The sequence below is a fragment of the Macaca fascicularis genome, chromosome 19, assembly GCF_037993035.2.
Source record: "Macaca fascicularis isolate 582-1 chromosome 19, T2T-MFA8v1.1".
In the NCBI taxonomy this organism is placed as follows: Eukaryota; Metazoa; Chordata; class Mammalia; order Primates; family Cercopithecidae; genus Macaca; species Macaca fascicularis.
This window is the reverse complement of record NC_088393.1, coordinates 10,679,280-10,704,481: the sequence shown is the minus strand read 5'-3', so window position 1 is coordinate 10,704,481 and position 25,202 is coordinate 10,679,280. Positions and strand designations below refer to the sequence as shown.

The following is a 25,202-nucleotide window of genomic DNA, read 5'->3' as shown; positions in this document are numbered from 1 at the left end:
GGAGCTGCTGCCTCTTAAAGTTAGGGCATGAGATTTTGTGTTGGGAACAGCTGTAGGCCAAGTCACTGTGGTGACTGAGGAGCACCCGACCTGGCTGATGGGATGTCTGCTGAGCTGGGCTCTTGGAGCACCTCTTAGCCCTCCTGGGTTTGGGATATGAGTCAGAGCCCTTAGTCCATTTCTTTTTTCTGCTCTAGGTGGTGTTAATGGCAAAAATCTTGGCCCCATAAATGAATGGTGGATCACTGGCTTTGACGGAGGTGAAAAGGCCCTCATCGGCTTCAGCACCTGTAAGTGTGTGGCCCATCAAAGGCTGGCTGGGGGTCTGAAAGGGGGCCTTCATGTTCTCCTTCCTGGGGGCTGGTGGGGCTCTGGTGGGAATTCTCAGCAGGCTTGCAGAAGGCCATGTGACTGTGGGAACCTTAGCAGGTTCAGTTGGGGTAGCCTCTTGTGTTAGTTATGACCGGCTCTGGAACTGACTCTCCAGTTGTAAGAGCAGGTCTTGGCCTGTGGTGGCTCACACCTGTAATCCCAGCACTTTGGGAGGCCGAGGTCGGGGGATCACTTGAGGCCAGGAATTCGCTGAGCCTGGCCAACATGGTGAAACCCCATCTACCAAAAACGCAAACAATAGCCACGTGTGATGGTGCACACCTGTAATCCCAGCTACGTGGGAGGCTATGGCAGGAGAATCACGTGAACCCAGGAGGCAGAGGTTGCAGTGAGCCGAGATCATGCCACTGCACTCCAGCCTGGGCGATGGAGCAAGACTCCATCCTCCTCCACACACACACAAAAAAAGCAGGTCTTATTCTTGCAACCCAAACCCAGACTGAATTCCAAAAACCAGAGATGAGCTCAGTGAAGGCCTACTCAGCTAGTCTTCGCTCTCTGGCTGACTCAGATAGGCTTCTTCAGAACAAGCCAGCTATGATGTGTTGTGCCCTGTGTTTCTGACATTTGGGTACAGGATGACTTTTAGACTGTTGGGTGAGTTTGGTAGACTCCTCCCTGCCCTGTGGCCACCGTAGGTGCCATCAGATTCCAACCCCTTTTTCACACCTGCTCTGTTCACCCCAGCGTTTGCCGAATACATTCTGATGGATCCCAGCCCGGAGTATGCGCCCATATTTGGGCTGATGCAGGAGAAGATCTACATCAGCAAGATTGTGGTGGAGTTCCTGCAGAGCAATTCCGACTCGACCTACGAGGACCTGATCAACAAGATCGAGGTAAGAGATCGAGGGGCCTCAGCATCTGGGATTCCCACCGGAAACTTGCCTTCAGAACCAGCAGACATTGTTCTTCAGTTGGATTTAGGCCAGTTTGGCTTAAGCATGAGAGAAACCTGTTCTCTTTCAAGACCACAGTTCCTCCTTCTGGCCTCAACTTGAACCGCTTCACGGAGGACTCCCTCCTGCGACACGCGCAGTTTGTGGTGGAGCAGGTGGAGAGTTATGACGAGGCCGGGGACAGTGACGAGCAGCCCATCTTCCTGACGCCCTGCATGCGGGACCTGATCAAGCTGGCCGGGGTCACGCTGGGACAGAGGTAAGGATGCGGCGGGGACAAGAGTGAAGACTGGAGACTGAGGAGGTTAGAGCATGGTGCACATCCTCTGTGCCAGTCCTCTGAGATGCTGGACCCTCTCCCGTAGGCGAGCCCAGGCGAGGCGGCAGGCCATCAGGCATTCTACCAGGGAGAAGGACAGGGGACCCACGAAAGCCACCACCACCAAGTTGGTCTACCAGATCTTCGACACTTTCTTCGCAGAGCAAATTGAAAAGGATGACAGAGAAGACAAGGAGAACGCCTTTAAGCGCCGGCGATGTGGCGTGTGCGAGGTAACCTCGCCTGTATGGGCTCCCACTCCCCTGAGGTGGCCCAGCTTCTGGCCTGATCTGAGGACTGCTCCATCTTTCTCTCTGTGGCTTAAGACTCTGGCTGCTCAAATGTGACCCCTGAGACAGAAATTAGTTAGTGTTCTAGGAGGACCCTGCATGCTTCATTGAACATCAATAGGACAGATGTCCACAGAGGCGTGCTTGGGTGCTTTGCTGATAATGCCACAGTCCTTAACTGACGAACCTGGCTTCTGGGTGACTCTGCTCTGCCTGCATCTCACTGTCTGGAGGCCCCCGTTGGAGTGCTAAGGGAGTATTCACATCTAAGTGGGCACTTTGTCCAACTTAGATTTGAGGCCCTTAGGAGGCCTTCCTTTCTGTGAGTTTTGAAAATATATGTTTACTTCACTCAGGAGGAACCAACCTCCTCGTTCTATGACCCAAAGACCAGGTATATTTTGATACCTATTACCTGACTTTCTTTTGGATAAACACTGGCTTCAGGGCTTTGTCTTTGATCCCCACTGGCATCCCTTAACGGGAACCTGCATGTCGTCACCATTGTTACTTTGGTTTTATTTTATTTTTCTTGGTTAACACACGTGTGTCCAATGTTTTATAATTTCTAAAAAAATTCTTAATTTTTTTGAGACAGTCTCGCTCTGTCACCCAGGCTAGAGTGCAGTGGCACGATCTCAGCTCACCATAACCTCCACCTCCCGGGTTCAAGCAGTTCTCCTGCCTCAGCCTCCCGAGTGGCTGGGATTATAGGCACCTGCCACCATACCCAGCTAATTTTTTTGTATTTTTAGTAGAAACGGGGTTGCACCATGTTGGCCATGCTGGTCTTGAATTCCTGACCTCAAGTGATCTGCCCACCTTGGCCTCCCAAAGTGCTGGGATTACAGGTGTGAGCCGCTGTGCCTAGCCCTAAAATCTTTTGTTTTTATTTATGCAACTGTTATATGTTGATACAGGTAGATCTAGTAATTTCATTTTAAATATTCTGTAGTATTTCATTAAATGAACATCCTAACTTCTCAATGATAGGCACCTCTTCAGTATTATAAATATAAGGCAGCATCCTTGAGCAAAGCTTCTTGCAAGTGTATCTGCTTAGAAATAGCATTGCCAGGCTGTGGGTGTGTATTCTTAAGTTTGATCTGGAAGATTGCGCTCCAAAATGGTTCTATCAACTTATTTGAGTAGTGTGCGTTCTTGTTTCCTCACACCACCTCTCTGGCTTCTTAACCTTTACCCATCTGGAGAATGGGAAGGGAACTTTTTCTCTCACTTACTGTACTTCTAATAAGGTTGAATTTTTTTTTTTTTTTTTTTTTTAGAGACAGGGTCCTGCTGTGTTGCCTTGTCTGGTCTCAAACTCCTGGCTTCAAGTGGTCCTCCTGTCTCAGCCTCCCAAACTGCCGGGATTAGAGGCATGAGGCACTGCACCTGGCCAAACAGGCACATTTTTAAGTCTTCTTGTTTGTTGTTGTTGTTGTTGAGATGGGTCTTGCTCTGTCACCCAGTCTGGAGTGCAGTGGCATGGCTGTAGCTCACTACATTCTCAACCTCCTGGGCTCAAGTGATCCTCCCACCTTAGCCTCCCATGTAGCTGGGACCACAGGTATATGCCACCATGCCCAGCTACTTAAAAAAAAAAAACATATTGTAGATGGGATTTTGCCATGTTGCCTAGGCTGGTCTTAAATGCCTGAATTTAAGCAGTCCTCCCTCCTTAGCATCCTGAATTGCTGGGACTGCAGGAATTTGTCACCACGCCTGGCGAATTTTTAATTTTTTGTAGAGATGGGGGTCTTAATATGTTGCCCAGGCTGGTCTTGAACTCTTGGACTCAAGTGATCCATCTACATATGCTTCAGCCTCCCAATATACTGGTTCAGGCATGAGCCACCATGCCTAGCCTAAAAGTCTTAATTCACTGTTTGTTTGATTGTCACTAACTTTTTTTTTGAGATGATTCAAAAAAAATCACCTTTTTTTTTGAGATGATTCACCTTTTTTTTTTTTTTTGAGATGGAATCTTGCCCAGTCGCCCAGGCTGGAGTGCAGTGGTGTGACCTCAGCTCACTGCAAGCTCTGCCTCCTGGGTTCATGCCATTCTCCGGCCTCAGCCTCCCTAGTAGCTGGGACTACAGGCGCCCACCACCACGCCCAGCTAATTTTTTTTTGTATTTTTAGTAGAGACGGGGTTTCACCATGTTAGCCAGGATGGCCTCAATCTCCTGACCTCATGATCTGCCTACCTTGGCCTCCCAAAGTGCTGGGATTACAGGCATGAGCCACCGTGCCGGGCCACGATTCACCTTTTTTGTTTATTTTTAAAATTTTTTGAGACCTAAAAGTATTAATTCATCATTTGTCTCATTGTTACTAAGGGCTGTATGATTTCCCCTTTTTTTTTTTCTTTGAGATGGAGTTTCGGCCGGGCGCGGTAGCTCAAACCTGTAATCCCAGCACTTAGGGAGGCCGAGACGGGCGGATCACGAGGTCAGGAGATCGAGACCAACCTGGCTAACACAGTGAAACCCTGTCTCTACTAAAAAAATACGAAAAACTAGCCGGGCGAGGTGGCAGGCACCTGTAGTCCCAGCTACTCGGGAGGCTGAGGCAGGAGAATGGCGTAGACCCAGGAGGTGGAGCTTGCAGTGAGCTGAGATCCGGCCACGGCACTCCAGCCTGGGCGACAGAGCGAGACTCCGTCTCAAAAAGAAAAAAAAAAAAAGAGAGAGATGGAGTTTCACTCTTGTCCAGATTAGAATGCAGTGGTGTGATCTTGGCTCACTGCAATCTCCACCTCCCAGGTTCAAGCAATTCTCCTGCCTCAGCCTCCCAAGTAGCTGCGATTACAGGCACACCCTACCACGCCTGGCTAATCTTTGTATTTTTAGTAGAGACGGGGTTTCACCCCGTTAGCCAGGCTGGTCTGGAATTCCTGACCTTAAGTGATCTGCCTGCCTTGGCCTTCTGAAATGCTGGGATTACAGGCATGAGCCACTGTGCCCAGCTCTGATTTGCCTTTTTAATACCATTTTTTAGGTGTGTCAGCAGCCTGAGTGTGGGAAATGTAAAGCCTGCAAGGACATGGTTAAATTTGGTGGCAGTGGACGGAGCAAGCAGGCTTGCCAAGAGCGGAGGTAGGTCGGGCCGAGTCCTCCTCCTGTGGCAAAGGACTTGCCAGCTGGTGGCGGATGCACTGTGGAGAAGGGCCCGCGTGTGTGGGAAAGCACCAGGATTCCTTCGTTAGGCATTGTCTCAGGGCCTGTCCCTGTTAGGACGAAAACAGCCTTGGTTGGTCTTACTTAGAAAAGGGGCCTTAGGTATAACCAGTGACATTGCAGGTGTCCCAATATGGCCATGAAGGAGGCAGATGACGATGAGGAAGTCGATGATAACATCCCAGAGATGCCGTCACCCAAAAAAATGCACCAGGGGAAGAAAAAGAAACAGAACAAGAATCGCATCTCTTGGGTTGGAGAAGCCGTCAAGGTAACCCTTGGAGCCCCTCATTCGGCTCACTGCCATGTTCCCGATAAGCAGGTTCCCCTAGTATCTTGCCAACCTGACCTCTTGGTCAACCTGAGCTCCAGCACCAAGAAACCTGCCTGTTTGCCCCTGAGAGGAGCAGGACTGGCCGAGAGACCATGTTCTGTGGCTCAGTACCAGCAAGGCATTTTTGTATGGCCACAAGGCTCAGTTCTCCTAATGTCCCAAAATGGGCATTTGACACAGTTCTAGGGGTGTCAGGCAGGTGAGCCCTCATAGCTTGTTTTTGTGTTTTGTTTTGTTTGGGACAGAGTCTTGCTCTATCACCCAGGCTGGAGTGTGGTGATATGATCTCAGCTCGCTGCAACCTCTGCCTCCCAGGTTCAAGCAATTCTCCTACCCCAGCCTCCTGAGTAGCTAAGATTACAGGCATGCACCACCATGCCAGGCTAACTTTTTTTGTGTTTTTAGTAGAGATGGGGTTTCATCATGTTGCCCAGACCATTCTCAAACTCCTAGCCTCAAGTGATCCACCTACCTCAGCCTCCCAAAGTGCCGGGATTACAGGCGGGAGCCACCGCACCTGGCCCCTCATAGCTTGTATTCAAGAGAGCCGTCACAGCCCCCTCTGGCGTGGGGTGGGTCTTTTGGGGGCACCAACAGATGGCCTCCCAGTTGTTCTGTGGTCATCGGCTTCACTGAGGGTCAGTTCCTTTACCACAGTGTGAGAGAAAGGAGTGAGTATCCTCTGTGTTGCTTCTCTGATGTCCATAAATTAAAGATGCAATCAGTTCACTTAAGCATGAGGCTTGCCGCCTGCTGGCTGCCTGGGCCGTGGCTGAGCCCCTGCAGGAGGACAGACATGGGTACTGTTGCATGGCATGAGTACCTCTGCAGGGTAGGGGGCTGGGAGGAGGCTGGGGCCACGAGGCCTTGCAGAGGTGACACGTGGGCTGAGATGGAGAAGGTCAGGTAGGACCTAGCCACACCAAGACCTGGGGGAGAGCTGCACTGAGGTGGCAGTCAGCTTACCTTGGTGGAGAAAAGGAAGGAGGCCCCTGCAGTTGGATTGGCTTGAGCCAGGGGGTGACAGGCAGGACAGGGGCCAGGGTTCAGGCTGTGGCCTTACAGACGATGGTGAGGTGTTGGGAGCTATGCTGTTAAAATCAAATCCTGGGACCCGAGTGGCAGAGCGGAAGTGGGAGGGACGCGAGTTCCCTTGGTTACAGCATCTGGCCGAGGAGGGTGGATGTTCTCTTCTTTTTTATTATTGAAGCCCTTGTAGAACAGGATGTTCTCTTTAGCAGCAACTCTTCATTGACTTCTTGATGAAATGGAGTCATGTCTTACATTAAGTAACAGAGAACCATGCAGGTCAAGGCCAGCAAAGACCCTCAAAATGATCCTCCCTGAACATCTGCTCTCATTTTCAGACTGACGGGAAGAAGAGTTACTATAAGAAGGTGTGCATTGATGCGGAAACCCTGGAAGTTGGGGACTGTGTCTCTGTTATTCCAGATGATTCCTCAAAACCGCTGTATCTAGCAAGGTTTGCATCTTTCTTTTTGCTTGACTTCTGCACGTACTTTCTCATCAAGTAGGAGATGCCTGTTTTGCCAAAATAGCACCAGCAGCTTTTTGCCCTAGATGAAAACCGAAAAGGACGAGTGCCGCTGCCCAGACTCGGTCACATATCTGCTGGCCAGGTCAGAACTTCTCCCCATGCCCGTCTTGATTCCAGGGTCACGGCGCTGTGGGAGGACAGCATCAACGGGCAGATGTTTCACGCCCACTGGTTCTGCGCTGGGACAGACACAGTCCTCGGGGCCACGTCGGACCCTCTGGAGTTGTTCTTGGTGGATGAATGTGAGGACATGCAGCTTTCATATATCCACAGCAAAGTGAAAGTCATCTACAAATCCCCATCCGAAAACTGGGCCATGGAGGTGAGTGCCTGGTGCCCCTCGCGAGCCCCTGCCTTGCCATGGAGGGTCAACTGCTGACATGTGTTCCGTTTTGTTTTTATTTGTATTATCGTGTGTGTGTGTGTGTGTGTGTGTGTGTGTTTGAGACGGAATTTCACTCTTGTTGCCTAGGCTGGAGTGCAATGGCATGATCTCAGCTCACTGCAACCTCTGCCTCCCAGGTTCAAGTGATTCTCCTGCCTCAGTCTCCTGAGTAGCTGGGATTATAGGCACCCGCCACCACGCCTGGCTAATTTTTTTTTGTATTTTTAGTAGACACAGGATTTCACCATGTTGGCCAGGCTGGTCTCAAACTCCTGACCAGCCTGGAAGGCCAGGTGATCCACCCGCCTCGGCCTCCCATAGTGCTGGGATTATAGGCATGAGCCACCACGCCTGGCCTGACACGTATTCTTATCTCCCAAGGGAGGCATGGATCCCGAGTCCCTGCTGGAGGGGGACGACGGGAAGACCTACTTCTACCAGCTGTGGTACGATCAAGACTACGCGAGATTCGAGTCCCCTCCAAAAACCCAGCCAACGGAGGACAACAAGTTCAAGTGAGCACTGGGGCCAGGCTTGGGGTCAACAGGCACTTTCAGCCCACATCGCTCCCGTTTCCTGTGTGCTTCTGTCTGGTTGGCTTCCCCCAGGGGCCCCCCAGTTTGTGTTTCTTGCTCACCAAAGGCCAGCCTGACTATGGATGACGCTCAAGGGTATAGATGGCCTGGAGTTGCTTTAAGTGTGTGGATGACCTGGCATTGGCTTTGTAAGAGGGTTCCCTACCCAGGAGCAGGGTTCGTCTTCCCATTTCAAGACTTCCCGCGTGTTCTTCAGTGTGTGCCCAGCTCTGGCATGTTTTTGGCTGTTTCTTAGATATTTTCTCCTGTAAATGAGACCTTTATTGGATTCTTTTCTAACTGGGTGACTGCTTTTAGGGAAGCTTTTATTTTTTATTTTGTTTTTGAGACAGAGTTTCACTTTTGTTGCCCAGGCTGGAGTACAACGGCTCAATCTTGGCCCACCGCAACCGCCGCCTCCTGGGTTCAGGTGATTCTCCTGCCTCAGCCTCCCGAGTAGCTGGGACTACAAGCATGTGCCACCATGCCCAGCTAATTTTTTTGTATTTTTAGTAGAAACGGGGTTTCTCCATGTTGGTCAGGCTGGTCTCGAACTCCCAACCTCAGGTGATCCGCCCGCCTTGACCTCCCAGAGTGCTGGGATTACAGGCGTGAGCCACTGTGCCTGACCAGCTTTTATTTGTTAATGTCCAATGCCCCATGCCTTCTTTTTAACCTCTATACCTCACTTTTTTCAACTAAAAGCAGCAGCCAGCACCCCCAGAGGAGCAGGTGGCAACCAGGGAGACCCAGGGAGGCCAAGAGGGCTCCCCTGGGGGTATCTGTGCTTCTCCCATAAGTCTCATGCTGAGTTCGGCTTGATCTCTATTTTCATTTTATTTTTTATTTATTTTATTGTTATTTGTTAGAGATGGAGTTTCACTCTTGTCACCCAGGCTGGAGTGCACGATCTTGGCTCATTACAACCTCAGCCTCCTGGGTTCAAGCAATTCTCCTGCCTCAGCTTCCCAAGTAGCTGAGACTACAGGTGCCTGCTACCATGCCCGACTAATTTTTGTATTTTTAGTAGAGACAGGGTTTCACCATGTTGGCCAGGCTGGTCTGGAACTCCTGACCTTAGGCGATCTGCTCCCTTCAGGCTCCCAAAGTGCTGGGATTACAGGCGTGAGCTACCGCACCCAACCCCATTTATTTATTTATTATCACCCAACCGCATTTATTTATTTATTTATTTGAGACAGGGTCTCACTCTGTCACCCAGGCTGGAGTGCAGTTGTGTGGTCACAGCTCACTGCAGCCTCGACCTGCTGGGCTCAAGTGATCTTCCTGCCTCAGCCTCCTGAGTAGCTGGGACTGCAGGCATGCACCACTCTGCCTGGTTAATTTAAAAAATTTTTTTTTGTAGAGACGGGGTCTCACCGTGTTGACCAGGCTAGTCTCAAACTTTTGGACTCAAGCGATCCTCCTGCCTTGGCCTCCCAAAGGGCTGGGATTATAGACATGAGCCACCATGCTGGGCCTTGATCTCTATTTTTAAGGCTGTCTTCAGGTCTCCTTTAAGGGCTTACTAGTCAAGAATAATGTTGAATTTCCTCAAATACCTGTTGGGCCTTTATAGAGAGAACAGTAAGAGTCTCTGCTGGATTGAGTTCCTCACTGAGCCGCTCGGGACTCTTGCTGGTGGTGTGTTCTTAACCGCATTCTAGACTCTTTTCATTGATATCTTAGGGGTTTTGTATCAATGACTCAAAAGTGGCTTGATTTTCTTGCTATATTCTCTCTGGACTTTGGTCTCAAATAAGTGCCTTCAAAATGTGAACACAAAGCACAAGAAAGCCACTTCCTTCCTTCTATCATCTGCAAATGTTTTCTCTTGGTCGCCAGAGTCTCTGGATTAAGCTGGCAGTAGCTGCTGCGGCCACCGCCGGCCACCTCAGGGCCTTACGCTTCTGTCCCTTTGTTTCCTTCAGGTTCTGTGCGAGCTGTGCCCGTCTGGCTGAGATGAGGCAAAAAGAAATCCCCAGGGTCCTGGAGCAGCTCGAGGACCTGGACAGCCGGGTCCTCTACTACTCAGCCACCAAGAACGGCATCCCATACCGAGTCGGTGATGGCGTTTACCTGCCCCCTGAGGCCTTCACGTTCAAGTGAGTGCCCCCTTGGAGCAGCCGGGGCCAGGGCGCTCCAGGCCGAGCCAGGCTGGCTTTGTGGTGTCCCCCTCCTCACAGACATCCCCAACCCCTCTGCACCAGCTGTTATCCCAGCCGTCACTTTGGCATAGGTGGCAAACAGACAACATAAAGCATGGAGTGTAGACTGTCCGTGATGCTATTGCAGAGCAAAGCTGACTGTAAAAGTCAGAACTCGCTGGTTTGGCTGGGTGTGATTTCTCACACCTGTAATCCCAGCGCTTTGGGAGGCTGAGGCAGTGGGGAATCATCTGAGGTCAGGAGTCCGAAACCAGCCTGGCCAACATGGTGAAACCTCGTCTCTACTAAAAATACAAAAATTAGCCGGGTGTGCCACCACACCTGTAATCCCAGCTACTCGGGAGGCAGAGACAGGAGAATCACTTGAACCTGGGAGGCAGAGGTTGCAGTGAGCCAAGATCATGCCACTGCACTCCAGCCTGGGCGACAGAGTGTGACTCCGTCTCAAAATAAAAAAAGCAAAAAGGAACTTACTGGCTAAAGCGCGAGGGACAGCTGGGGGCCCTCCCCAGTTCTGCCTCTGCCCAAGGACACCTCCTCTCCGTCCCCTGCTGTGAAGTGGGAGAGTGGGATCTTGGCTGCTGGGACTCGAAGGGTTGAGTGAGTTGAAAGTGCTCCGTACAGTACCTGGCTTAAAGTAAAGGCTTAATGAACATGAGTTACTTCTTGGTAAGAGGGAATTACATCAGATGACTTATCTGTGTCGGAGGATCGAGGCTCTTTCAGGAAAAACCTAAAGCCACAGATCGTTTCCACACTGATGCATTCTGTGTTTTTGCTAAGAATAAGTGCGTGGTTGGAATTACAGCCCACATTTTCCAGATGCTTTCCCAGCTCACAGTTCCATTTCCCTAGAGCCCCAGCTCCCTTACCTTAGTTCAGTTACTGTGAATTATGAGACCTGGAGAAATAGGGTCCCTCCAGCCTTGGCACAGTTAGGGTGCATTACCCCGTCTGGTTGTCCTTGATTGGAAGGGGACACCTCCCTGTAGTATTTTCTGCCAGGTGCTCCTGGCAGAGTGGGAGACTCAGCACAGAGGTGCCTTTGGGGCCTGTCAGACTCCTGGGGGGCCTAGTGGGGAGAACATGGCAGCCGCCTTCCCTAACGGCAGGCCCTCTCCAAAGAACAGCTTTTCCCCACTAGTCAGACCTCATTCCCATTGCCCCAGGCCCCCATGTCGCCTTAGATTGGCCTTCTCCAGTGTCTCTTCTAGATCAGAGCCTTAGTCAGGGTAGCGTAGGTTGTATCATAGCAACAACCCCAAATCACAGTGACTTAAAACCACAGAAACTAGACTGGGCATGGTGGCTCGTGCCTGTCAGGAGTTCAAGACCAGCGTGGCCAACATACCTGTCTCTACTAAAAATAAATTAGCCAGGGTTAGCTGGGCGTGGTGGCGGGTGCCTGTAATCCCAGCTACTTGGGAGGCCGAGGCACGAGAATCGCTTGAACCCGGGAGGAGGAGTTGCAGTGAGCCGAGATCATGCCACTGCACTCTAACCTGGGTGACAGAGTGAAAGTGTCTCAACAAAAACCACAATAGCCACTGTCTTGCTCATACGAGGTGCCCATCACAGGTCAGCAGAGAACTCCGCCTGTTGTGTCCCTTGGATATCTGGGCTGCTGGAGTCAGAAGTTGCCAGTCTCTGAGCCCAAGGGAAAGCACACAGGACATTCCCCAGGCAGTGACGTGCTCTTAGGTCATTTCTGCTCACGTCACAGGCCAGGAAACACAAGATGCCAAGTGGTCGGGAGGCAGGAGCCTGGGGTATTCGAGCAGTGCTGGCCACCACTGTAGCCAGTAATGCACAGAGGGTGAATGCCTGCTTCAAACCGTGAGACTGAATTTCCAGCTAAATATTTTTTTATTCTTCAAGATGGAGTCTTGCTGTGTCACCCAGGCTTCAGTGCAGTGGCACAATGTCAGCTCACTGCCACCTCTGCCTCCTGGGTTCAAGCAGTTCTCCTGCCTCAGCCTCATGAGTAGCTGGAATTACAGGCGTGTACCACCGCGCCCAGCCAATTTTTGTATTTTTAGTAGAGACAGGGTTTCACTATGTTGGCCAGGCTAGTCTCGAACTTCTGACCTTGTAGTCTACCTGCCTCGATCTCCCAAAGTGCTGGGATTACAGGCGTGAGCCACAATGCCCAGCCTAAATCATTTCTTAAGGTACACACCTACCTTAATTCATCAGGTGTTTGACTTTAAATGGCTATTGTCACGGGTCAGTCATGCCTGACTGACCACTGCAAGGTGGAAAGTTCATTGATGCTAAGTGGGTGCTTCTCTGCAGCATCAAGCTGTCCAGTCCCGTGAAACGCCCACGGAAGGAGCCTGTGGACGAGGACCTGTACCCAGAGCACTACCGGAAATACTCCGACTACATCAAAGGCAGCAACCTGGATGCCCCTGAGCCCTACCGAATTGGCCGGATCAAAGAGATCTTCTGTCCCAAGAAGAGCAACGGCAGGCCCAACGAGACTGACATCAAGATCCGGGTCAACAAGTTCTACAGGTCAGGGGAGGCCTCTATTCTTCCACGAGGCCGCAGACTCTTCTAGAAGGCTCTGCCTGAAACAGGGTTATGACATAGCACCCACGGTTGTTCTAAGAGTTAGGTTGAGTTAGCTGTTTTTCCAAGTGTTTTTGATTATCGGTGGGCATTGATAATGACTAGAATTCTAGTTCCCAGCCCTCACTTTTAGGTCCTTATTTTAATGTTGCAGAGCCCTTTTTCCAAAAGAAATCCTTAAGCTGTCTGGGCGCTGTAGCTCACACCTCTAATCCTAGCACTTCGGGAGGCTGAGGCAGGAAGATCACTTGAGTCTAGGAGTTCAAGACCAGCCTGAGGAAATGTAGTGAGACCCTGACCCTACCAAAAAAAAAAAAAAAAAAGGCCAGCTGGGTGTGGTGGCACATGCCTGTAGTTCCAGGTACTTGGGAGGCTGAGGCTGGAGGGATCATTCAAACCCAGGAATTTGAGGCTGTGTGAGCCATGATCCCACCACTGCACTCCAGCCTGGGTGACAGCCAAACCCCGTCTCAAAAGAAAAAAAGGGTAGAGTGTCTGGGCACCCGCATCCCAGAGCTGCATCTATGACTGTCCAGGTTCTGTCCCACTGTCCCCACCTCTTCCCAGGTCCTCCTTTCTGTCTCTGGGATTTTTTCTCTTTCCTAAGCTTTTGGCCTATTACGTTTTCTTTTTCTAAGACCCGAGTAACTGGTGGTGATTGGGCATTAACCTGAAACTAGCCTGTACAGGAAGGGGAGTACACTTGCCTGTACACTTGCCTCACCTCTTAGCTAACATAGATCAAAGATTTCCTGAAGCCTTTGTAATAACGGGAAATAAAACAAGGGTTCTGAGTGGTACAGGTGAGAGAAACACACTCTGGAGAGGCTGCTACCGGCAGGTGGCCACACAGGGCAGGGCCAGGCATGCAGAGCAAGCAGCCAACCTGCCCTAACGGTTGGGGGGTCTTTACCTGGCAGTTCCCTAATTGGGGGCGAGTCTACCTTACAGTTCCCTCATGTGGGGAGGGGATATCTTTACCTGCGGTTCCCTAAATATGGGGGGGGTCTTTACCCTATGATTCCCTAACTGAGGGGGCCTTTACCCTCTGGTTCCCTAACTGGGGGGGGTCATTATCCGGCAGTTCCCTAATTGTGGGGGAGTCTACCTTGCAGTTCCCTAATGTGGGAAGGGGATATCTTTATCCTACAGTTCCCTAACTGGGGGTGGGTCTTTACCCTGCGGTTCCCTAACTGGGGGTGGGTCTTTACCCTACAGTTCCCTAACTGGGGGTGGGTCTTTACCCTGTTGTTCCCTAACTGGGGGTGGGTCTTTACCCTGCGGTTCCCTAACTGGGGGTGGGTCTTTACCCTGCGGTTCCCTAACTGGGGGTGGGTCTTTACCCTGCGGTTCCCTAATTGGGGGTGGGTCTTTACCCTGAGGTTCCCTAACTGGGGGTGGGTCTTTACCCTGCGGTTCCCTAAATGGGGGGAGTCTGTCTACCTTGCAGTTCCCCAGTGTGGGGAGGGGATATCTTTACCCTGCGGTTCCCTAATTGGCAGGGGTTCCTTACCCTGCGGTTCCCTAACTCGGGGGGTCTTTACCTGGTCTCCCTAACTGGGGGTGTCTTTACCTGGTGGTTGCCTACTGGCGGGGGGTGGTCTTTACCCAGCAGTTCCCTGAGCACCCCAGGAACATGGTGCTGTTTAATTCTGCATTAGCTCACCACAAAGGAGAGCTCCTAACGAGGCCTCTCCCGCTCGCAGGCCTGAGAACACCCACAAGTCCACCCCGGCGAGCTACCACGCAGACATCAACCTGCTCTACTGGAGCGACGAGGAGGCTGTGGTGGACTTCAAGGCCGTGCAGGGCCGCTGCACCGTGGAGTATGGGGAGGACCTGCCCGAGTGCGTCCAGGTGTACTCCATGGGCGGCCCCAACCGCTTCTACTTCCTCGAGGTGGTGCCCCTGCTTGCTAGAGGGAAGGCTTCGGGGTCCAAGTTGTCCAGAAGGAGTCTGATGTCGGGTTATGCACAAGGCGGCTTGGCTGCAGGGTTTCAGCTTTTGTAAGAAGTGGGTGGTTGGCTGGCGTGAAGCTGTTCTGCAGGAGCTTTACGGGGGTCTGGGCAGGGTTCTCCGGAGCACAAGTTGTATGAGATTCAAGTAGTTCCGGAGTTTAACACTCCTGGTTTTTAAAAAGCATGTCATAAGAGAACATAACATTTTAGTGTCTTGGTGCAACTGAACGTTGAGGACCGTGAGGCAGCCTCCACCAGCCTGACTGGTGTCTTAGTATGAGTTGGAGAAGGTACCCCTGCTCCTGGGTCCCTTGGGCCAGGCACCCACGTCCAGGCCCAGCCCACATGCCCGTGCAGGTGGCCCTGGTTATGGAGAGGGCCCGGTAGTCAGCTGATCAAGCTCATGACTTATAAATTGTTGGGGCTTGGCCTTTCCGTGTTGTTTTTTTTTTTTTTTTTTTTGAGACGGAGTCTCACGCTGTTGCCCAGGCTGGAGTGCAGTGGCGCGATCTCGGCTCACTGCAAGCTCCGCCTCCCGGGTTCCCGCCATTCTCCTGCCTCAGCCTCCTGAGTAGCTGGGACTACAGGCGCCCGCCACCGCGCCCGGCTAATTTTTTGTATTTTTAGTAGAGACGGGGTTTCACTGTGGTCTAGATCTCCTGACCTTGTGATCCGCCCGCCTCGGCCTCCCAAAGTGCTGGGATTACAGGCTTGAGCCACCGCGCCCGGCCCCGTGTTGTTATCTTAAAACGATACATCCACGTTTTCCCAGGCTTGGATGAGGATAGCTCAATTGGACAGCAGATTCTGTATAGCACTTTCTCCTGTTCTAAAATGAGTACTCCCAAGTGCTTATAATAGGCATTTCAGTGTCAGCCAGATCAAATGTTAGTATTAATAAGATGGATTGTTTTAAGTTTCCATTGTAGCAAAGTCACACTACTGTTATTGGTGGCTAACTGACCATGCCCCACTGAGGGAGAAATTAAGTGGCTATGAAATTGCCTTCTTACTAGTCTGTGTTAGAGAGGGGACCAGTGCGCTTCTCTCCCAAACGATTGCAGTTCTCTCCTTTTCAGGCCTATAATGCGAAGAGTAAAAGCTTTGAAGATCCTCCCAACCATGCCCGTAGCCCTGGAAACAAAGGGAAGGGCAAGGGAAAAGGTACGTCATTGTATGAGTTTCTTTTCAAGTCATTCTTCTGTAACTTGGAGGCTGCCTGTGAATCCCTCAGTGTAAAACCACCTTTGGTGTTACCAACTCTGGGATAGCGAGGCTGCCTGAATTAACAAGGCGCTTGAGAGCAAGGTGGGACTTGGACTCTGAGGATCAGGTTTAGCCTCTGGCCTCTCTTCCCCAGGGAAGGGCAAGCCCAAGTCCCAAGCCTGTGAGCCGAGCGAGCCAGAGATGGAGATCAAGCTGCCCAAGCTGCGGACCCTGGATGTGTTTTCTGGCTGCGGGGGGTTGTCGGAGGGATTCCACCAAGCAGGTGAGTGCCCGTAGGCTCCATCTCTGAACACCTGGTGAGCCCAGACTGGGCAGGTGCTACCTGAAACGACTTCCAACCCCGGTCACCTTCCTGACTCAAGAATCTCCTTCCGAGGCCAGGCACGGTGGCGCACGCCTGTAATCCCAGCACTTTGGGAGGCCAAGGTGGGAGGATCATGAGGTCAGGAGTTCGACACCATCCTGACCAACATGGTGAAACCCTGTCTCTAATAAGAATACAAAAATTAGCCGGGCGTGGTGGCGGGCACCTGTAGTGTCCCAGCTTCTCGGGAGGCTGAGGTGGGAGAATCGCTTGAACCTGGGAGGCTTGCAGCGAGCCGAGATCGTGCCACTGCACTCCAGCCTAGGTGACAGAGCGAGACTCCATCTCAAAAAAAAAAAAAAAAAAAATCTCCTTCTGGGGAGTTGAAAGCATGGCTTCGTTCTTGATCCGCCAGGCATCTCTGACACGCTGTGGGCCATCGAGATGTGGGACCCCGCGGCCCAGGCGTTCCGACTGAACAACCCCGGCTCCACGGTGTTCACAGAGGACTGCAACATACTGCTGAAGCTGGTCATGGCCGGGGAGACCACCAACTCCCGCGGCCAGCGGCTGCCCCAGAAGGGAGACGTGGAGATGCTGTGCGGTGGGCCGCCCTGCCAGGGCTTCAGTGGCATGAACCGCTTCAACTCACGCACCTACTCCAAGTTCAAAAACTCGCTGGTGGTCTCCTTCCTCAGGTAAACAGGTAGAAGCCCCCCCGTGTTGACAGATGGCCTGGGGCTGTGCCGCGTGTCAGCAGTGGTCATTCACCCTGCACTGAGGCTTCTGCCCGCTGGAAACTCACAGCTCAGCTTTCAGTAGGGAGAGACTTTGATAACATTCACGAGGGGCTTCCGGCACAGTGGGTCGTTTCTCCCCTCTGTCTGTGGAGGTGACTCCTGCAGTCTCTCCTGCCCCCTACAGCTACTGCGACTACTACCGGCCCCGGTTCTTCCTCCTGGAGAATGTCAGGAACTTTGTCTCCTTCAAGCGTTCCATGGTCCTGAAGCTCACCCTCCGCTGCCTGGTCCGCATGGGCTATCAGTGCACCTTCGGCGTGCTGCAGGTGGGCCCCGGGGCCGGGGCGGGCAGATGGATGTGGCCAGCACATGACCCGGCCAGCAGCCAACCGTCCCTTACTGAAAGCAGGGTTCAATGGCACAGGCCTGCCATTCAGGCGGCAGAGGCTGGCATGGTGCTCTGTCCCACTGGTGGGGTCAGGGGAGATGCATGCTCAGCCAGCCCCCAGCAAGTCCACCTCTAGCGTCTCTTGAGCTGTGTTCTCGAACATGCCCGGGAGGGCTGGCTACCAGGGGCTTCTCACCAGGTAGCTCCCGGTTCCTTTCCCTCGATGGAGAAGGGTGAGCAGCCCACCACGGAGCGGTTAAGTCTGCATGAGGGGAAGTGAGGTGTGCAGAGACATGTGTAGGCAGCTGCTGTTCGATCGGTTTAAAAGACAGTTTTGCTCTGGGTAACTGCGCATACAAACCCCCACAGATGGCCGAGGGTTGCACTCCAGGTGGCTGTGTCTGCAGGGACAGGGATGGACATGGTCTGTGGGGCCCAGGCCTTATCTGAAAAGCATCCCCCCCATCCTCTATCAGCTCAGCGATTGAGGGTATAACTAAAAATGAAGCAGCTATTCAGATGCTAGCACAGGATGTCTGCCTAAGTGGGCAAGCACTTGGCTACCCGGTCCCCTAGTTCAGCCTCAGGGTGACTCAGGCTCAGCAGGCAAGACTTGTCACAGCCACGTTCTCTGTCCTTGTAACCACAGCCATTAGGGAAGTGGCAGGGCTCCTGGTCTCCAGTGTTGTTCTTCCTGAGTGCTAAGACCTCGGGGCCCTTGCAGTGCTTTCAGAGCTGGCTGGACTTGCCCACAAGGTTCGCTCCCACCTTCCCCAGTGGTTGTCCCCTGCGCTCAGCTGCTTTTGTTCTTTATCTGCTCCAACCTCCTCTGACCAGGAGCGTGCCTGCTGGGGTAACTGGGGATTCTGCAAGTGCACTCTGCATCGGCCAGCTGCTCCCAAGTCAGGCTGCTGACCCCAGGCCTGGGTCTGGCCTGTCCAGTTGGGAGTGTCCCACTGATGGGGGTGTCTGTCCTTCTCCCCCACAGGCCGGTCAGTACGGCGTGGCCCAGACGCGGAGGCGGGCCATCATCCTGGCCGCAGCCCCTGGAGAGAAACTTCCCCTGTTCCCGGAGCCGCTGCACGTGTTTGCACCCCGGGCCTGCCAGCTGAGTGTGGTGGTGGACGACAAGAAGTTCGTGAGCAACATAACCAGGTAGGTGGCCCCGGTCACTCCTCCACACACTGCCGAGCGGGCCTCAGTAGCTCCTAGGGCCCGTGAGTGCTCCCTGGTGAGATTTAGGGAGGAGAGGATGGTACGGCATCCAGCCTGCAACACGGCGCTCTGTCACCCCCCTTCTCCAATTCTGACCCCGCGTCATCTGCTTCCCTAGTAGATAGCGCATGTAGAGCGGCTGGCCGCATGCTTGGCTGTGGTCATCCACAAAGTCCATGCCATAACCCCGTCCCCTCTTCCAGATGGCATCCAGGCACACTGCCACTCATGTGACCTCAGGCAGTGTGCTGTGACCTCTGGAGAAGGCCATGTGAGCAGGCAGGGGGCAGCACCTGTGACGAGGGGACAGCTGCTGCGTGCATGCCCAGAGGTGTCCACCTCCTGTTGCAGGTTGAGCTCAGGTCCTTTCCGGACCATCACGGTGCGAGACACAATGTCCGACCTGCCAGAGGTGCGGAATGGAGCTTCAGCACTGGAGATCTCCTACAATGGGGAGCCTCAGTCCTGGTTCCAGAGGCAGCTCCGGGGCGCACAGTACCAGCCCATCCTCAGGGACCACATCTGTAAGGTAACGGCACCCTGACAGAGCAGCTCCCCCTGGAGGCCCAGCCTAGCAGCCTCATGGGAACAGTCAGAGCCTGCCCAAGGCTCAGGGGGGACATGGAATCTGATCCCAGGCTCCTCTTCCTGAGTCCTCAGCCCTTGCGTGACCCCTGGTCTCTCTCCCATGGTCATGGGAAGTGTCAGAGCTCCCGCACTCCTGGACTCAGACTCGGTCTGGAATGGTGTCAAGCCACTGCCCACCCACCACTGCCTTCCCCCTCGCTGCCTCTTCCTGCATATTTTCCCAGGATGCCAAGACCAGCCCTTTCACCATCCCCTGGCACCACTCCCCTTCCCCCACCCTAAAGACTCAGCTTAGATTCCCACGCTGTCCCGCCCCTGCGCTGCCTCAGGTCTCTGCTATGGCCTTGAGCCAAGTACAACATCCCCGACTGTCTCTTTCCCAATGGGCGTGAGCCCCAGGGGGCTTCCTGGTCACCATGGTGTTCCCAGCACCCAGCCCACCATGGATGCTCGGATGCTGCTTACACGAGGTGACAGCTGGGTCCCCCACACTCTTTCAGGACATGAGTGCATTGGTGGCCGCCCGCATGCGGCACATCCCCTTGGCCCCCGGCTCAGACTGGCGCGATCTGCCGAACATCGAGGTGCGGCTCTCGGACGGCACCATGGCCAGGAAGCTGCGGTATACCCACCATGACAGGAAGAACGGCCGCAGCAGCTCTGGGGCCCTCCGTGGGGTCTGCTCCTGCGTGGAAGGTGGGGCCTGTAGGTCGTGGTTCCCGATGGGCTGAGGGGAAGGAAGGCAGAGCCCTGGGGCTTTGACCTGTGAACCTGGAGGCCAGGGCAGGGCACAGACACACCAAACCTGGGTGTCCCAGAGAAGGTAGCTGCTGACCATGTTAAGTAGTAAAAGCAGACTGGGTTGGTGGCCACACCTGTAATCCCAGCACTTTGGGAAGCACTTTAAGGCGGGAGGATCACTTGAGCCTGGGAGGTTGAGGCTGTAGAGAGCTGTGATTGTGCCATTGCACTCCAGCCTGGGAGACAGAGTGAGACCTTGTCTCTAAAATGAATGAATGAATGAATGAATGGATAGATAGATAAAATGATAAAATAAATAAAACAGGTCAGGCACAGTGGCTCAACCTCTGTAATCCCAGCACTTTGGGAGGCTGAGGCAGGCAGATCACTTGAGGTCAGGAGCTCGAGATCAGCCTGGCCAACATGGTGAAACCCCATCTTTACTAAAATTATACAAATTAGCTGGGCGTGGTATCACACGCCTGTAATCCCAGCTATTTGGGAGGCTGAGGCAGGAGAATCGCTTGAACTCCATAGGCAGAGGTGGCAGTGAGCCAAGATCATGCCATTGCACTCCAGCCTGGGCAACAGAGCCAGACTCTGTCTCAAAAAAATATATAGTAATAATAACAAACACAGTCCCCAGAGAATGAGGATTGTTGGCTGTTCCACCCCAGGGGTCCCCTTGCACAGGAGGTGCCATCTCTGCCTCCCAAAGCTCTAAGAGCCACTGTCCCCTGTCCCAAGCCTATACCCCATCCCGTAACTGCAGCCTCATCACTGTCCTCTCTTCCAGCCGGCAAAGCCTGCGACCCCGCAGCCAGGCAGTTCAACACCCTCATCCCCTGGTGCCTGCCCCACACCGGGAACCGGCACAACCACTGGGCTGGCCTCTATGGAAGGCTCGAGTGGGACGGCTTCTTCAGCACAACCGTCACCAACCCCGAGCCCATGGGCAAGCAGGTAGGTGGGGAGGGGGTGTCCAAGGGCCTGTGTCAGGCCCTGTACTTGGAGGCCCAACTGGGTGGAGGTGTGGGCTTAGCCAACTGGAGGACAGCACCCCAGGACCCCAGGCACCTGGCCTCCTCTGCCTCCTGCCCACTCCGTGTCCATGGGACAGGCTCGTAGGCCAAGGCCACGGCCGGACGCTGCCAGGTTGCCATTTCCCTCCCTGTCCCCCACGGTGACCTGGCCTGGGTGCTACTACCCTCACCCACTGCGCCTCTTGCCCCAGGGCCGCGTGCTCCACCCCGAGCAGCACCGCGTGGTGAGCGTGCGGGAGTGCGCCCGCTCCCAGGGCTTCCCCGACACCTACCGGCTCTTCGGCAACATCCTGGACAAGCACCGGCAGGTCAGTGGGGCAGCGCCCACTGGGTCTGGACAGGAAGGAGGCTTCTGTGCCTGTCATTGGGTGGGACTGGGGCCAGCACAGTCACTTCCGAGAGGACACCTGTTGGCTGCCGGGTAGCCCCAGCACTCGCAGTAGGACGATGGCCCACAGGAGGGACAGGGCTGAGACATCCGAGTCAGGTTGTATCTCTACGCTGGTTCCTTACTGTTTGTCTTTGAGTCAGAGACTGAGCCAGAAGGACAGTCCGTCACACTAAGGGAGCAGGCTAAAACCCACGGTGGCGACCGCTCACTCGCTGTAGGTTCAAATGAACTAGCACCTTAATTCCTACCTGCTTCTCAGGTGTCAGCTGACTTGACGAGTTAGTCTATGAGTTAGTCTTAGTTAAGTGTATTTTCATCAACACAGGGCACATGCATAGCTTAAAAACCAGTGTCCAGGGTTCTTGTGAAAACCATGTTTCACCCCTCCCGCCGAATCTGGTTCTCAGGAAGCAGTCCCTTTTTTTTTTTTTTTTTTTTTTTTTAAATAAGATGAAGCTTTGCTCTTTCGCCCATGCTGGAGTGAAGTGGCATGATCTCAGCTCACCACAACCTACACCCCCCTGGTTTCAAGTGATTCTCCTGCCTCAGACTCCCGAGTAGCTGGGATTACAGTTGTGTGCCAACACACCGGGCTAATTTTTGTATTTTTAGTAGAGACGGGGTTTCACCATGTTGGCCAGGCTGGTCCCGAACTCTTGACCTCAGGTGATCCGCCTGCCTCAGCCTCCCAAAGTGCTGGGATTATAGGCATGCGCCTCTGCGCCGGCCAGGGAAGCAGCCACTCTTAGCTGGGAGCGAAACGTGTCTAGGTAGCCCATTTGTCTTTTTTTTTTTTCCTGAGACAGTCTCACTCTGTCACCCAGGCTGGAGTGCAGTGACATCATCTCTGCTCACTGCAACCTCCACCTCCCGGGTTCAAGCCATTCTGCTGTCTCAGCCTCCTGAGTAGCTGGGATTACAGACATGTGCCACCATGCCCAGCTAGTTTTTGTACTTTTAGTAGACGAGGTTTCGCCATGTTGGCCAGGCTGGTCTTGAACTCCTGGCCTCAACTAATCCACCTGCCTTGGCTTCCCAAAGTGCTGGGATTACAGGCGTGAGCCACCGCACCCAGCCCCATGTGTCTTTGTCTCAAGTCTTTCTGAAGCTCTTCAAAGGCCCAGTGAACTATGGCTGTGGGGTGGGACGATGGGCCAGTTGGAGGATCCAAGGACCTTGTGCTGGAAGGGCTTTGGGCCCATGTGAGCAGGACCAGAACCCCTCCCCAAGGGGCGCAATGCCCAGGGTGTCCTCCGTCTGAGCAGGGGCGGCAGTACACCTGACCCCGGGCCTCGGGCCTGGCCATCCACATCAGGCATTGCCCTTCTCCCCTCCCGCAGGTGGGCAATGCTGTGCCGCCGCCCCTGGCCAAAGCCATTGGCTTGGAGATCAAGCTCTGTATGTTGGCCAAAGCCCGAGAGAGTGCCTCAGGTATGGTGGGGTGGGCTGGGCTTCCTTTGGGGCCTGAGCGCCCTCTGGGGGTACATGCAGGGGCAGCTGCGGGCCACCGCTCTGGACTCTGGGCCTCATGTGGGTCACCCATCTTTCTGAAGGGGCTGCTGTGAGGACTGAGTTGCACGTGTCGAGTGCTTAGAGCAGGCACGCTGCACACAGCAGGCCTTTGGTCAGGTTGGCTGCTGGGCTGGCCCTGGGGCCATTTCCCTCACTCCTGTTCAGTGAGTCTGGCTCAGCAGGCACCTGCCTCAGCTGTTCACTCGAGCCTCTGGGTCTAGAACCCCCTGGGACCTTTTGAGGAGTGTTCAGTCTCCATGAATGTTCCTTTAGCACTCTGCCGCTTACTGGGTCAGCTGTTACATCAGTACGTTAACATTTCCTGATGGTCCATGTCTGTTCCTCACCTGTCATGTAGCGTGATACCGTGCGTGTTCCCCAGAGTGACTTCTCCTTTTATTTCCCTTCAGCTAAAATAAAGGAGGAGGAAGCTGCTAAGGACTAGTTCTGCCCTCCCGTCACCCCTGTTTCTGGCACCAGGAATCCCCAACATGCACTGATGTTGTGTTTTTAACATGTCAATCTGTCCGTTCACATGTGTGGTACATGGTGTTTGTGGCCTTGGCTGTCATGAAGCTGTTGTGTGAGGTTCGCTTATCAACTAATGATTTAGTGATCAAATTGTGCAGTACTTTGTGCATTCTGGATTTTAAAAGTTTTTTATTATGCATTATATCAAATCTACCACTGTATGAGTGGAAATTAAGACTTTATGTAGTTTTTATATGTTGTAATATTTCTTCAAATAAATCTCTCCTATAAACCACCCTGGGTGGGGACTCGTGATTTGCACGGGGCTTCTGGCTGAGGCCAGACAGGAACAAGCTCCTCCACACTGAAGGCGACCCACATGGAGTTTGAAGCTAGCACATGTTTGAAGCTAGACACTCCGTGTGTCTGTTTGTTCAGAACTGAGTCACATGAGTTGATCCCCATGACATGCAAATGGAACTTGCTAGTGTAGCTTCCAGGAAAGCCTTTTAACGGAAGTCTTGGCTAGCCTTCCCCATGGCTGGTAGCCCTTCTTTGGTCTGGAGTAGGTTGTGATGCCTGGCAGTAGAGCAGCCATCCTGTGACCATGAGGCAGAGCTCTGTGCAGCGACTGGTGGAACAAGGAGAGAGAAGTCACCACTGAGCTGCCCTTGGAGCTCCGGCCTCCCTATCCCGAAGCAAAACCCCTTCTTTAGTTGGGTTTTTTTCTTTTTTCTTTTTTTTTTTTTTTTGAGACAGGGTCTTGCTCTGTTGCTCAGACTGTAGTGTAGTGGGGCAGTCTTGGTTCAGTGTAACCTCTGCCTCCTGGATTCAAGAAATTGTCTTGCCTCAGCCTCCTGAGCAGCTGGGATTGCAGCCGCCCATCACCACGCCCAGCTAATTTTTGTACTTTTAGTAGAGATGATGTTTCACCATGTTGGCCAGGCTGGTCTTGAAATCCTGATATGATCCGCCCACCTGGGCCTCCTAAAGTGCTGTGTTACAGGTGTGACCCACTGCACCCAGCCTCCCATTAGCTTTTTTTTTTTTTTTTTTTTTTTTTTTTTTTTAGAGACAGTCTCGCTCTGTCACCCAGGCTGGAGTACAGTGGCCAGATCTTGGCTCACTGCAAGCTCCGCCTCCCGGGTTCACGCCATTCTCCTGCCTCAGCCTCCCGAGTAGCTGGGACTACAGGCGCCCACCACCACGCCCGGCTACTTTTTTTGTATTTTCAGTAGAGACGGGGTTTCACCATGTTAGCCATGATGGTCTCGATCTCCTGACCTCGTGATCCACCAGCCTCGGCCTCCCAAAGTGCTGGGATTACAGGCATGAGCCACCGCGCCTGGCAGCTTTTTTTTTTTTTTTTTTTTTTTGAGACAGTTTCGTTCTTGTTACCTAGGCTGGAGTGCGGTGGCACGATCTCTGCTCACTGCAACCTCCGCCTCCCAGGTTCATGATTCTCCTGCCTCAGCCTCCCAAGTAGCTGGGGTTACAGGTGTGCGCCACCACACCCAGCTAATTTTATATTTTTGGTAGAGATAGGATTTCTCCATGTTGGTCAGGGTGATCTCAAACTCCCGACCTCAGGTGATCTGCCTGCCTCGGCCTCCCAAAGTGCTGTGATTGTAGGTGTGAGCCACCGTGCCTGGCCAGCATTTTTTAATAGTGACATAACACTTCTGTGTGTCCAGTGGCCACTGGATGTACCCCTTCTCTGTGGTGGCCACATGACCATCTTTGCTGGGAGATGCCCGGGCGTTTGGGATGACTGCCCCTGCTCAGTCATCCTGGCTCATGTCTGTGCCATACAGAGACCTCCCAGTTTTAGGAAGTCAATTTATTTATATTTGTCACTCTTAGTTTTTTGTAGCCTGTTTATTTTTGAGATGGATTCTCACTCTGTCGCCCAGGCTGGAGTGCAGTGGCACGATCTCGGCTCACTGC

The 25,202-nt window shown here is 53.1% G+C and overlaps 1 protein-coding gene across 8 annotated transcripts in view; it reads left to right on the top strand.

Annotated features, from left to right (window-relative positions):
* Positions 1-23,550, top strand: part of DNMT1 (DNA methyltransferase 1) — a 62,294-nt gene extending 38,744 nt beyond the window's left edge. For 4 of the 8 annotated variants that reach the window (XM_074025819.1, XM_015440375.3, XM_045380159.2 and 1 more), the window contains exons 18-40: positions 198-290; positions 1,081-1,232; positions 1,364-1,551; positions 1,658-1,844; positions 4,905-5,002; positions 5,207-5,354; positions 6,785-6,900; positions 7,093-7,297; positions 7,742-7,875; positions 9,867-10,040; positions 12,399-12,620; positions 14,384-14,576; positions 15,715-15,799; positions 15,996-16,124; positions 16,582-16,864; positions 17,091-17,232; positions 18,283-18,449; positions 18,861-19,038; positions 19,598-19,802; positions 20,635-20,801; positions 21,073-21,189; positions 22,613-22,703; positions 23,195-23,550. In XM_074025819.1, the coding sequence (XP_073881920.1) occupies positions 198-290; positions 1,081-1,232; positions 1,364-1,551; positions 1,658-1,844; positions 4,905-5,002; positions 5,207-5,354; positions 6,785-6,900; positions 7,093-7,297; positions 7,742-7,875; positions 9,867-10,040; positions 12,399-12,620; positions 14,384-14,576; positions 15,715-15,799; positions 15,996-16,124; positions 16,582-16,864; positions 17,091-17,232; positions 18,283-18,449; positions 18,861-19,038; positions 19,598-19,802; positions 20,635-20,801; positions 21,073-21,189; positions 22,613-22,703; positions 23,195-23,229 (3,509 nt within the window). In that variant the 3' untranslated portion in view covers positions 23,230-23,550. Of the gene's footprint in view, positions 1-197; positions 291-1,080; positions 1,233-1,363; positions 1,552-1,657; positions 1,845-4,904; positions 5,003-5,206; positions 5,355-6,784; positions 6,901-7,092; positions 7,298-7,741; positions 7,876-9,866; positions 10,041-12,398; positions 12,621-14,383; positions 14,684-15,714; positions 15,800-15,995; positions 16,125-16,581; positions 16,865-17,090; positions 17,233-18,282; positions 18,450-18,860; positions 19,039-19,597; positions 19,803-20,634; positions 20,802-21,072; positions 21,190-22,612; positions 22,704-23,194 lie in introns of all 8 variants that reach the window. The other 4 variants (XM_005587929.4, XM_074025818.1, XM_065534444.1 and 1 more) reach the window with 2 other exon arrangements.
* The last annotated feature ends 1,652 nt before the right edge of the window (positions 23,551-25,202 follow it).